Source organism: Gobio gobio, assembly GCF_949357685.1.
Source record: "Gobio gobio genome assembly, chromosome: 23".
Classification (NCBI taxonomy): Eukaryota; Metazoa; Chordata; class Actinopteri; order Cypriniformes; family Gobionidae; genus Gobio; species Gobio gobio.
In genome coordinates, this window is record NC_137119.1 from 11,267,280 (window position 1) to 11,281,691 (window position 14,412).

A 14,412-nucleotide genomic window follows, 5' to 3' on the forward strand; every position below is an offset into this window, starting at 1 on the left:
GGCAGTAACATTTATTGGTGTTTCCCATGAAAGCAAAACACATTTCAATAGGGTCTGTTATCTGCTTCTCTCTATATAATTTCAACACACTAGTTTATAACTTTCATCTGAACGTCAGTTCCTCAGATAATCACTTTTCTTTCAAGCAATGTCGGGTGAGAAAGAAAAAAATGAATTCATCCAGACCCTGTTCGGGCAGGTTCGTGACAACACATGAGTTCCTCGTAAGACAAACCGATGAACATGATGGGTAGCCGTGAAACAGTGGGAAAACACTGCTCTTAAAGGTCTGAGAGCTGCTACGGGGCAAAGCAAGAGAGAAAGACACACAGGAAGAAGAGAGAGTGCGATAGAGAAACATTGAGACTTCGAATATGCTTATATAGAGGCATGCCAAGAAACTACACACACTAATATTAAAGCTGCGGAAAACAACCAAAGCGATAGACAGAGAGAAAGATAGAGATACGGTTGCAAAAGCATACGACTTCTAGCCAGACAGAACATGCTTGCTTAGCAGATTAATACGTTGGGTAATGCTAACACAGAGTGAGCAAGCTAGCGACAGTGTACTATATATTTGAAGCTAAGCTATCCATATTGCCACTAAAACTAACACCAGGTTACAGTATATATATATATGAATATCTGGGATTGTATTTCACAAGCTCGGAAGGCAAGGCGTTCATGCACGTGCAAAGAGAGCAGGTTTGTAGCAGCAGCAGCGGCAGGGAAAGACGGCACGGTGGGCGTTCCAAGACTACCACGGTGAGGATGTTAATGCGTTTGTCGTGATTACAAGAGCTTAATATACACAAACTATGTGACACAGCTTGTCGATCCTGAAAAGGGACTGAAAGAACACTCATATCTCAAAAAATATGAACTTTTAGCATTCCTTCCGTGCTGAAAAGACAACGTAAACTAGCCGGGTTAGCTGGTTGAAGTTGGCTCAGACCAGATGAGGCTGGGTTCAGTTGTGTTTTTCAGCAAGGTTGACTATTGCATTCTGTAAGTTTACAGGTAGTAACGTAGCATTAGCAAATCTACAAAGGATTTCAACTATAAAGCAACTCTCACCCTGAAGGGACATCCAAGCTGGGACACATTCAGACAACGCTCAGTTTCTTAAAACATCAAACTATGAACATCCATTGGACAGATCATCATACATATAAGCTAAAGTGCACAAGCTCCTCTTTAGGAGAACTAGACAATACTGGCAATTAATACTAAGGCAATACAGTTACAAACACACAAAAAATACAAATCGGCACAGGATGTCAAGTTTATCACTTGGGCACAAATACAACCAGCATTGGTTCAGAAATGGCTCTCATAACTACCGAAATGTGCTATAATACTCATTTCAAGTTAGAATGTTAAAATGCAGTGGCTTCAAGTGCATTTAAAGCCAGTTCCTTCATACACATATCTTTGCAGTTACATAAGTCATCATATTCAACACATCTGACACGCGCACACACAACCATTTATGATTAAATATTGGTTGAATAGAGAAAATAATATTTTTTTTTACCACACAAATAGACTCTGCCTTATATACAGTACAGTGATGTATTCACATAGATATGTAACTGATCAAGAACATCTTAAAAGTCTATTTACACTATCATAGGGCAGAACCCTATTATACTTATGTGTTATTTTCTTTTTGGAGTTTATATATAATATTAAATTTAGCACTGTTAATACCCTGAAATATCTATAATTCTGTATAAGAAAGCTAAATAAGTACATGAACGGGTCGGTAAATTAAGAAATCTATTGCTATTATGTATATCTAAGCGTGTTACAACACGTTTGGACTAAATGTGTTTTAAGTTAAATACAGGATGTGCATGTGCTATTGTTTCTTTTCAGGGGACATTGTTGATAGAATGAATATTTGATTTCTTTTTTATTTGACTTGCCTAAAAGTGAGCATCTACCTGGTCAGTGCCACGTTCACAACGAGTTTCCAAGACCAATGCCATTCAAATGCTGTTTTATTGCACTTTTCCAAGAATAAAGTTGGAAATTTTGAATTTCCAACTAAAGGAATATGGAATATTCTTAGTCAATTGCATGTTATTAGGGGGAAGATACATTTTAATTTATTTTTGTTCTTTTTAATTATTATAATTTTAATTTAGTCAACTTTTAGAAGCATTGTAGCATATAAAGGACCTTTCTTTTTTTGAACAGACATGATTACATAAAATTACTGCTCACTGCAGCCAGCCTCTTGTCAATATCAATTTCCAGCGCAGTCAAACGTTATATTTGTGCATGTTAATCACCTCTTAATCATGTCAAAACTCTTCTGAATATTGACAAATCGATAAAACATAAGTTCCACTTTGTCTGTGATTGCAAAAGCTTTAGGTACGATGAAGTGGTTTTGGATAATTATGTGTCTCTACTATCATAATATAGTCGTATATATTAATGAAATCTGGCACTTTGAATAACTGGTCAAATAGAAACATATGACCTGCACTGAATAGAAGCAAATAACTCTTCATATTCTCATTAAACACATGTAAACAAACAAAGTCATGTCAAAGACATAAGATAGACAGTAAAAGCAGACGGTAACACTTTTACAGGGCTTTGGACCATGAAGCCCACAACAACGCTACAATACTAAAGTCTAGATATTTTCATATTTTCATTTTTTTAAATCATACTATCTTTATGTGACTTTGGAGAAGAGGAATCAAAGATTTACCGTTACATTCACAACAAATATTCGATCCATCCAGGGACACAAGAATAACAGGTTTTGGTGCCGCAAGATTTTAAAGATCCTGTCCCAGTCGCTCAATCTCTTCAATGAGGAAGTCAATGTCTTCAAAGGTAGCGGCTGGATTAGAGATGACCATACGGAAGAAGTTGACCTTGTCTCCTTGCGGCTGATAGCTCACCATGGTCGTTCCATACTCCATCATTCTGGCTTTGATTACAGGGGCAACCTGTGAGAGAACATTTTATTAGCTTGGGTAATGATGTATATCACGTTTTCTAGAAGTTTTAAAGACTATTTGCCCTTGCAAAACTTGCTGTTGGCGCTGTTGGTGGTTGTCAGGGCATTGCCATACTGTTCCTAAAGTGTTAACATCTTGCGGTTGCCAGGGCGTACTGGCTGGTTGCTATTGGGTCACTAGGTGGTTGTTTACTGGTCCAAGTCAAAAGAGCCTCTATCATGGTCTGGTGTCTTGATATGACAGGTCTCTCCTTCATGTAAATCTTTTCTGCAAATGTTTTGCCCACCTTAGCAAACAGCATTTTAAAGTATGCCTATTATGCTTTTTTGAATATTCCCTTTCATGCAGTGTGTAATACAGCTGTCTGTGAATGTAAACATAAATATATGAGCAAATTGGGAGTAATTTGCACGTAAAAATGGACCTTTACAAAAACTCTCCTCCAGATTCACAAACTCTTCGTATACCACAGATTTTGTAGTTAAACGTGTGTATATTAATGAATTCCAAACATTCGTAAATAGGACACGCGTTATGCGTTAGAATTATGCTCATTCATAATTAGCATAATCCCCGCCCACTGCAAATGACGTGTGCAGGAACGCTGTGGAATCTTCTGGACTTCTTACTCAGGTTTGGCTCCAGTATATTGCATAAATGCTAAAGAGACTAATTGACCATATGCCTAGCAATAAATATTAAATTATCGTGTGTCCACCAAAGCATTTTTAGCCAGCTAAAAACGCTCTTCTGAAGCAGTCTTCTGGGCAGTCGTGGCCTAATGCTGCATTCACACCAAACACGAATAGAGCGTCAGGAGCTCTTTATAAAGAGAGCGCCTATTTTAAAAAAAATATATATTCTTGCGTTTTTGGAGTTGTGAGATCCAGGCGATCACCGGGCACTCAGCGCTCATTGGTTAGAGAGTCGGACTTGTAACCCAAAGGTTGCGGGTTTGAGTCTCAGGTTCGGTAGGAATTGTCGATGGGGGGAGTGAATAACCAGCGCTCTCCTCCCCCCTCAATAAAACGACTGAGGTGAGACCCTTGAGCAAGGCACCGAACTCCCAACTGCTCCCAGAGCGCCGCAGCAATATGGCTGCCCACTGCTCTGGGTGTGTGTTCACGGTGTGTGTGTTCACTACTGTGTGTGTGCACTTGGATGGGTTAAATGTAGAGCACAAATTCCAAGTATGGGCCACCATATTTGGCCACACGTCACTTCACTTCACTTCTGAAAACGGCCACCTAGTGGCGCTTGAAAGCGCTTTGCAAGGGCAGCGTTTTTCCAGCTGAGATACTTTGATTGCTATGAATATGATACAGAATATCTATGGCAGTAATGTGTTACTAGTATCTCATTTTGAAGAATATTAAAAAATGCCGTAAAAAGCAGTATTAACTTGTTGTTCAGTCGGTGTACAAGTAGGATGATTGGTGGGTGTAGTATTTGTCCTGCTCCTCCTCCACTGTGATTGGACGGCTGGGTAAAAAGTGACAGTGACGAGCACTGCCTATTACCCGTTGATGTCATCAGTTTGCCTACATTAGAACATAGAACGTTCAAATGTTTTACGCACCATTTACACGTGGTAGGGAGCAGGTGTTAATTTCTTTCGTACCAACTAACATTTTGAAAATACAAAATTTTTTGTGAATCCGAAAATTTATGTTAGAGCGGCTTTACGAATTTACAGACAAATTCTTTCTGCTCGTGTTTCATGAATGAGGCCCATTGTATCCAAAAAGAAGGAAAGCGCCTAAACGAGTTGTCAAGAATTTCCAAGCTCTCACAGTGATTCATACGTATTTTTGGTCGTCAATTCATATGTTTTCTTTCTAATGACTTACCCCTAAGCCCTAACACTGCCCCTAAAACCTACCTATCACTGCAGTACAGACAAACCACACAAATCCGCAAAAAAAGGTGAGGTCGTACGAATTTCTACGAATTAGCCACGTTGCTCAAATAAGTTCGAATTGGTTGTGAGATAGCGCTGGAATTCCAGTCTCATTTCCGTCTGCATAATGCCCAACTATGTTCTTTATTGGCTGCCCGCGAACAACGTCTACTTGGACCCTCCCTTAAAGGCTCACTGAAGTGCTTTGAAACGCGCAGCATTATTCAATGTGTTGTCGTAATTTCCCCTGCAACGGCTCCAGCTGTTAGCAGCTCCTCCCCTTTTTTTGAATAGTGTTTCGTTAATATCCCAGTTTGACTAGAGCCTTTCTGTTTGGAAAAGCCACAAGTCACAGTTTCCACCTAATCTCTAACTGTTTATCATCATAATCTCCTCCATATCGCTTTGAAATACAGCATTCTGTGCAGAATTTAAATGGGTCCGATATGTTTTGTTGTATGCGCCGACTCGCGCATATGATCCGCGCTGCGCTCTCGTGTCTCTAGTCAATGGCTCTGGTCTAGACTATGTGTGTGCACTGCTGCAGTGCGCGTGATAGTAACGTGAAACCAGGCTTCATTCGCCTAAACTGAAAGCATATTTACACTGTCTGAATCATTTCCTATCTCATGTATAGTGCATTATGTGCCATTCACCATGTAGAAAATAGTAAATGCGTGAACAGCTGACCGATTTCAGCGGCTGCTTCAGCGTCTATTTATAGTGTAGGGGGCGGGACGCTTCAGATTCTAGAGCGCATTTGATTGGACAGAAGATTTGATGAGAAGGTGAAGTCTGCGATGATGTCATCAAAATCTGTGATTAATTTTAACGGAAGTGAGAGACTGTAAGTTTTGAATGCTTATATCTCCTAAATGCGAATTTTGTCATTGTTTTGGAACACACCAGCTTATTCCTAACTTTAAGGCTAACATAGTCATACTAAAAGCTAAAAAGCTTCCATTTTGATTTCAGGGGGCTGTTAAACACTGTAGCTGGTTCGTGGTGTGTACATATTGGAAATACACTGTTTTCTGTTCTGCAAAAGCAAATTCTTTAAACACTTCTAAAGGATGAAGATGTGAAGAGTCGGTTAAAATGACCACAGAGATACAACAGCAGTATAACCTTTTGACGATTGCTTCTTAATGAGTCGTTTGATAATCATTGAAAAATGTGGTGATGTGCAATGAGAAAATTAAATGTAAACCTGTTGTAGGAGACTCCAAAACTAAATTAGGAACCTTTAAAATAGCATAATAGGGGCACTTTAATAACAGTATAGCACAAAAGCCTGATAACAAACACACCTCTTACCAAATCCAATGGTGTACAATTATAATAAAGCCCTAAATCACGACGACAATACTTGTTTTGTCGATGCACTGTTATTGATCGGACGCAAAGCGCTTGAGCAGCCTATTGATTTGTTGCTGTGGTTACCTTAGGAAAAGGTAACTTCTGAATTAAATTCAGTGCATTCTGACTAACTTGAAGGCAAACTTTTGTGGTTACTAAATATTCTTTGAAAACCCTGTCTACAGGTGTATACTTAAATTACTTTTAAAAACTTTGGTAAGATTTTTAAAATATATATTTTTTTATTTTTTAAGTCTCTTATGCTCACCAAAGCTGCATTTATAAAACATACAGCAAAAAACTGTGAAAATTGTGAAATATTATTACAATTTAAAATAACTGTTTTCCATTTTAACGTTTCTTAAAATGAAATTTATTCCTGTGATGCAATGCTGAATTTTCAGCATCATTACTCCAGTCTTCAGTGTCACATGATCCTTCAAAAATCATTTGCTGCTCAAGAAACATTTATAGAAAGCAAAAGGAACAAAAAAAGTTGAATTTAAGCAAATACAGTAAGACAACTGCTAAAAGTGTCATATTCAAAGAGATAATTCACCCAAAAATGAAAATACGGTCATTATTTACTCACCGTCATTCCATTCCACAATTGTTTTTGTCTATACAATAAAAGTCAATGGGATTCAAAACAGCACTGAACCCCATTGATTTTCATTGTATGGACAAAGCACAATTTTGAAAATATATACTGTATGTTTTTGTATTCTACAGAATAAAGAAAGTCATACAGGGTTGTAACAAAATGAGGGTGCGTAAATAATGGCAATTTTCATTTTTGGTGAACTATCTTTGAGAAAGTCTTTCATACAGAACTCCTAAAGGGAAATATAAGATGGTAGGAAAATGATATGGCAATGCTTTTGCAATCTCTCGCAAATGTTTTGCACTCCAATTGCATTCAATCGCAAAGCTTTTGAGTTCTTTGCAAGTGAACACAAACGTTTTGCGATCAAATGTAAAGGCTTTCAGGGGAACACAAAAGCATTGACGAATAATTTTCCTGCCATCTCATATCTTTTCCCCATCACCATCTCCCTTTTATGGCCTCCATACTTTGATAACACAATGCATAAAATATTTATTTGACTGTTTTTTGGCTTTTTTTTTTTTGATGTACATTTAATAATCAATGGGAGAGTTAAAAGACAATTTAAAAAGACTGTGGGCATTGTTGGCACGTTGCTATTTTGAGGCAACTGAAAATGACTGCGCCATTGACCAACAAAAACCTGCAGTATTTTTGTGTTATTTAAAGGGCACATTAATAATATGTGCCTATAGGCGGGTGCACAACGCATGTACACTCTACTTATTACACACACAGTGACACGCAGCAGAACACAAACATTTTTAAATATTAAAAATAAAAGGATTTCTCTCTGGAGAAGGGTTCAGTCTATCCACTCGCAAATTCCGCCATGTAAATAGCGAATCCACCATGGTGCAAGTGCAACTGGCTTTTAAAGGGAATGGGAGATGAGACTCTGATTGGTTTATAGCACGTTACACCCAAAACACACCCATGACTCAATTAAGAGACAAGGTATAACCCTTTTGGACCAGCGCCGACCGTTTTTCCCGTCATTAAACTAGCAAAAGTGGATTCGGATGCGCCCTAAGTGCACCTGCGCCGTGCGCTTCAGACCATGCGCTTAGATCAGACCAAACCCTGTCCAAAATGTTTAAGGAATATAAATAAAGTGCTTTCGTGTAAGCATATGTCCTCATGTTGTAACTTACTACACAATCTGTCCTTGGCTTAGCTGTGAGCAGAACTGAATTGATTAGAGCAGTAGCATTGGACAGTATGTGGGACTGTAATCTGAATAAAAGACACACAGTCACTCATCACCCATTAATTACACTCACTTCCCCTCAAATCTGTAGCAGGTTTCTAGCTATTAACAGCAGTGGCCTGTATCCAGCACCAACATAACCTTCCATCTATGAAACAAGCCTTGATATACTGGAACCTGTCCAGTAATGTCTTTTCATGTACGTCTAAAAGACGAACAAAAACCTTTTGCAGCGTCCCTGCACCATAAATACACACACTGTTCTAGTTTCAGGTAGATGAGGAGGGGTTTGTGGGTAGCTTTAGATAGAGACCCTCTTTGTATGACTAGCACGAGCGCCATCTGTTCAGCCTAATTGCCGATTAGAGCTTTGCTGGCATGGGAGTGACGGAAGAGCAGCCAGCCAATGAAAGGACACCTGATGAGCAGCCCCTCCCCCTACACTGACATCACTGCACGAATGTCATTTTAGATATTTTTTCTGGTTTGAAACATCTAGACGTTACAAACAGACATCACATTAACCGTCATGTGCTGGAACTTTATTATTATGTTTGGAGCCCAAGTGTTAGTCATTTTAAAATGAACATAATTTCCCTTCAGATTCTTTTAATAACCCTCATAAAAAAGACACACACTTTAACATACTTTTAAAAAGAGTACTAATTGTGGAAAGAATATTCTTAAGTGCAAACATAATGTAATGTTCCCGGACATTTAATTGCATGTTAATTGGAATGAAACGAACATGTGTTATTGTTTAAATTTATATTAAATGCAATTAGCTGGTCTTTAGAGTGCCCCACTTTTTGACCCACTTTAGTAGGACTTAAGTACATCTTTATATGTAATTTCATAATTACTTCTATTATCTTTGAAATATGGTTAAAGTGTACAGCCGTATGTACTGACAAACATTTATGGTAATCTAAAATATACTTTAATGTCACTTCTACTGAAACTTGTATGTCATGAATTTAAATATAGGATAATTGTAATTACACATTTGTAATGATGAAGTCCCAAATTAGTACATTTAAAAAATATGAACTTTTGAATAACACGCTACAGTTAAAATTACAATCATGTGCTTTAGTGTCGTAGTCAACACATAAAATAGTGCACTTTAATTAAACTATTAATTTGACATGATCACAGTGCACTTTTTAAAACTGTACTTACTATGTTAAGAAACATAGTCATGAAAGTTTACTCTCTTTCAGTACACTTTTAATACACATTAAGTACACTACAAGTGCACATTCAATCCAATTAAGCACACTTCTACTCCTACACAAAATCTAAATAGAAAAAAAAGGTTGCACTTTATTGTACAGTACGTGCACTTGTTTGTACTAATAGTGTACTTACCTAAGAAACTACTGGATAATATAAGGTAACTGCATAGGTTAAGGTTGGGTTTAGGGTTAGATTTAGGGTTAGTACCTAGTTATTACCCAGTTAATGCAATTACTAATACATAGTATGTACATGGGGAACAGGACTGTAAAATAAAGTGCTACTAAAATAGATAGATGGATAAACAAAATAGATATATACTATTCAAGCTTTATTCCTTTTGTATCACAACACACATATGTAACCATTTTGAATATGGAAATTCTGCATAAATTCAATAAATTTAATAAATTGAAATTATATTTTATATACTGTATAGGCTAATGGATTATTGATTGTTCTTTTGCTCATAATCCGTTCTCATAAGACAATAGCATGAAGTGCCTGATATCTCAATGTTGTGTATATATATATATATATATATTTTTTTTTTACATGACTTTGGGGTTTTTCACAACCCTAAAAACAAGCATTAAGGTTAATATTCGGACCCACTTTATATTAGGTGGTCTTAACTACTACCGTATGTACTTACATTTAAATTAATAATTTGATACAATGCACTTATTGTGTACATACATGTTTTTACATTGTACTTACATTTTAAAAATCGTCCCCTTGGAATTATAAGGTTCTATCTGACATTTTTGTCAAAATTGAGTTCACATATTCTTATTCTGTGACAACTTCTTTACATTATGTGATGTTGTTTTTTAAGTTTTAAGTTTTTTGGAACTTTTTATTTAGAAAATAAAAAGGTTCTTTCTACACAGTCAAATGGAATGCAAAAAAAACTTTAAAGCTCAAGATCTCCAAACCAGTCAGAATGCAGATAGAAACTTATAATTCCAAGGTGGCTAAATTACCTGCATGTGATTACATCTGTAATTAACTGTATTACATTTATAGTTACACTGTTGACACTTCCCTTACACCTAACCCATACCACCACACCTGTCCCTAACTTTACCCGTATCCCACCTCAATATCAGCAAAAGTGTTTTGCAATACAATATAAACACAATAAGTACATTGTACTTATTTTTTTATGTAAGTACATAGTAGTGAAATAGTTAATATAAAGTGGGACCTAATATTCTTTTTGGTAACACTTTATTTTACAGTGTCCTTGTTACACGTTACATGTACTCACCATAGTAATAACAGCACATAATGCATAATTACATGCAAATAACCCTAAACCAAACCCTAATCCTATAGTAAGTACATGTAGTCAATTAATATTACTCAGTACTTAAATATATAATTACACTCTAACGACGACACCTTAAAATAAAGGGTACCCTTCTTTTTTTAACGCAATGTACGATTGCTGCAAAAGCAATATGCATCATTTGAAATGTAAGACTTCAGTTCACATCCATTGATTGAATCGAATTTTTCTCACCTTGTGCAGACGCTTCATTTTCTCCACTTTGTCCTCCAGGTAGCGCACACCCGGTGGAAGGTACCAGAAACACACATTGGTATGCTGAGGCTGCAAGGACACGAGACCAGCAGATAGCATCAGCGTACGTCCGCACAACACACACACCTATCACTCAATTTAACGTACAACACACGCTTGCATAAATAGAGCACTCTGGGGAGTCCATTAAAGATCCGTGACGGAATATTCGATTAGGGGCCGTCTGGGGCCATAATGGGATTTTTTGTCGCTGTCAGTTTGGAAGCAGCCATGTAATCTATTCAATCAAAAGGCTTTGCTTTGAGCGCTTGAGCAGGTAGCTCATAGACAGACACTACAGTCCATTAGAGGCCCTCATCCCCATTGTGCGACTCTAGGGGCCATGCTGGAGAAGAATGCCTCCATGCACCAGTGAAAAGGGCTCATTAGCCATTCAGATGGTGGGACACACAGACAAAACACAGATCGAGTCGTACCTCACAGTGCTCGAGCCAAAAACAGCTTGCTAAACATCAAATCGAGAGCTGGAATGTTTTGTTAAATGTCATTCGATCATACTGCAACACCGCAACCTTCCTCGCCTCGCACTGCACTGACTTCAACAAGGGTGCGCTCACTGAGAAGCCTCCAGCCAAATCATTTTGTCACATTGGCACCGGGCACAATTTACATTTAAATGAGCCTCGAACGACTGCTCAGTCGTTTCAAGGGTGAAACATTTCATGTTAGCTGAATTAGTGCACACAATCAGCTCTGCATTGGACAGAATTACTTAGAAATACAGGACTTGCATTTAAATTTAGAGAGGATTTTAAAAAGGCATCAAATGTGAAATACTGTGCATCTTTAGCAGATGTGCTATTTCCTGACAATTCAGGACTAAATTAAATGAAGGAATATCAACTGCATTCATTTCCATCCCACTGTTAAATTCTGAATACATATACATAATAAAATAACAAATGAACCACATTAAAGTTTAGATTCTTTAAAAATAAACATTATTAAAGCAGCATTTGTGAATTAATTAGCACATACACACATTGCACAGACACTAACGTTCAAAAGGTTGGGATCATTACATTTTTTTGAAAGAATTAATACTTGTTTTCAGCAAGGGCATATTGCATTAATCAAAAGTGACTGTAAAGACATTTATATTGTTACAAATTATTTCTATTTCAAATAAATTTTATGAATTTTTATATTCATTGTATATTGTAAAAATGTATCATGGTTTCCACAAAAATATGAAGCAGCACAACTGTTTTGTGACACTGAAGATTTGGGTAATGATGCTGAAAATTCAGCTTTGCCATCACAGGAATAAATTACATTTTAAAATATATTTAAATAGAAATCAAACCCTACTCTTAACCCTAGAGTCAGTATGTTGTTAATTAATATTATTAATTACAGACCCAAAACTTTTGAATGGTAGTGTGCAGCTGTATCATGTTTAGTCCCACGCAGACTTCTGAACATCAACATGAAGCCTAATCTACACTGCGGCTTATTCATTCATTCAGGAAGATGGGTGGGTTATATTTGCCTGGTTTCACAGACAGGGTTTAGATTAAGCCAGGATTAGGCCTTTAGGATCAATTTGGATTAGGATCAATTTGGACATTTAAGTAGCTTTTGTAAACATGCTTTAGAAAAAAATAAAAAAACATTACTGGTGTGCATCTTGAGACAAAACAATGGCACTGATAAATTTAAGATATGTTGCTTTCTGTTAAAACAGCTCAAACATGCATTTTTGTCTGGGACTAGGCTTAAACCATATCTGTGAAACCGGGGGGTTGTATTGGGATCATATCACAATAATAGAATGCACAGAAAATGAATTTAAATTGTGGTACGGCAGCCTCTCTGTAAAAATAACAGAAAATATCTGTCCATTAGTGTGGCTTTATTGTGACATTATTGCTAGAATTATTGTGTGCAGCCATTCTGTTTGCTCAAACCAAGTAGTTGTTTTTTGAGAAAGTGATTTTCTCTTTTCTTGAACCATTTCTTGATTTCTACTGAATAAAAATCATTGACGACAGGATGCCAAAAGAATTAAACATATCTAATACAACTTACCTTTCCATCAAACACCATCTCATATCCTTCCCTGTCCTTGATCTTGTTGTAGAGATATTCTGAAAGCTCCAGACATTTGTCAATCTGAGCCTCAAATCCAATAGTGCCCTTCAGATAATAAGAGAGAGGACAAACATTGTGATAACACAATATACCTCACTGTACAACCAAACAATTTGGATGACCTTGTAGCAAAACTGCTGTTCCAAGTGTCTTTACAGCTGTCATTTTAAGCAGGGCAGCTATGATGCTGGCTTGTTTTAGCGGCAATTTAAATTCTTGTCTTAAAATTTTTTTCAAGTTAGGTTAGCCTAGGATACGATAGCATAGGTTAGTTTAGCTATGATAGAATAGGATAGGATATGTTAGCCTAGGATAGGATAGGATAGGATAGGATAGGAGAGGAGAGGATAGCCTAGGATAGGATTAGGATTAGGATAGGATTAGGATAAAATAGGTTAGTCTAGGATAGGATAGGAAAGTATATGAAATGAGATGTTAGCCTTGGATAAGATTAGGATAAGATAGGTAAGCCTAGGATAGGGTAGGATAAAATAGGTTAGCCTAGGATAGGATAGGATAGCCTAGAATCGGATTAGGATAGGTTACCCTAGGATAAGGATAGGTTAGCCTAGGATTGGATAGGGATGGATAACAAAGACAGACAGACGATAGATAGAACGATAGATAGAACGATAGATAGATAGATAGATAGATAGATAGATAGATAGATAGATAGATAGATAGATAGATAGATAGATAGATAGATAGATAGATAGATAGATAGATAGATAGATAGATAGATAGATAGATAGATAGATAGATAGATAGATAGATAGATAGATAGATAGATAGATAGATAGATAGATAGATAGATAGATAGCAACCTGGTCTCATTGTGAAAATGTACCTCTGGCAACGTTTTTGCAAACCGCCAAAATACGTACCAATAATTACATATCTCTGCAGTTTCAAAGTGAAATGAACACTAGAGGCAGTAAAACAGCAAGCACTTTTTATCGTTTTTTTTTCTTCATGTAAATGAATACATTTTGGAGTTTGCGTCACTTAATCTGCTCCATATGCTCGGCTTTTTTTATATAATAAGTTTGCTCAGTAGCTCAGCTGGTACAGATTTGTACTTGTAATAATGAAAGCTCAGGTACGAATCCCGTGAAAGACAAGTCATGATAAAAGAGCTCAAAGATGAGTTCACACAAGCTAACAAGACATGGTTACTATTGTATTTTTGTCACATTTGCTTTTGTTAACACTATCGGTTAGGTTTAGGGTTTAGTGTAGGTGTACGTTAAAAAAACAATGTCACAAAACGTCAGATTGACGCTCATCTGTTCCGGGAAAAAAACGAAGCTTTTGGCGGCACCCAGTGGACATATCACTTTGAAACTGCAGTGATATGTACATATTGGTACGTATTTTGGGGTTTGCAAAAACGTTGCCAGAGGT

General features: G+C 36.9%; 1 protein-coding gene across 1 annotated transcript in view; it reads right to left on the reverse strand.

Annotated features, from left to right (window-relative positions):
• Positions 1 to 14,412, reverse strand: part of gad2 (glutamate decarboxylase 2) — a 27,169-nt gene continuing 12,757 nt past the window's right edge. The window contains exons 14-16 of the mRNA XM_079806749.1: positions 12,946 to 13,053; positions 10,834 to 10,923; positions 1 to 2,978 (exon numbers count right to left, since the gene is read on the reverse strand). Coding sequence (XP_079662875.1) covers positions 2,805 to 2,978; positions 10,834 to 10,923; positions 12,946 to 13,053 — 372 coding nt within the window. The 3' untranslated portion in view covers positions 1 to 2,804. The remainder of the gene's footprint in view (positions 2,979 to 10,833; positions 10,924 to 12,945; positions 13,054 to 14,412) is intronic.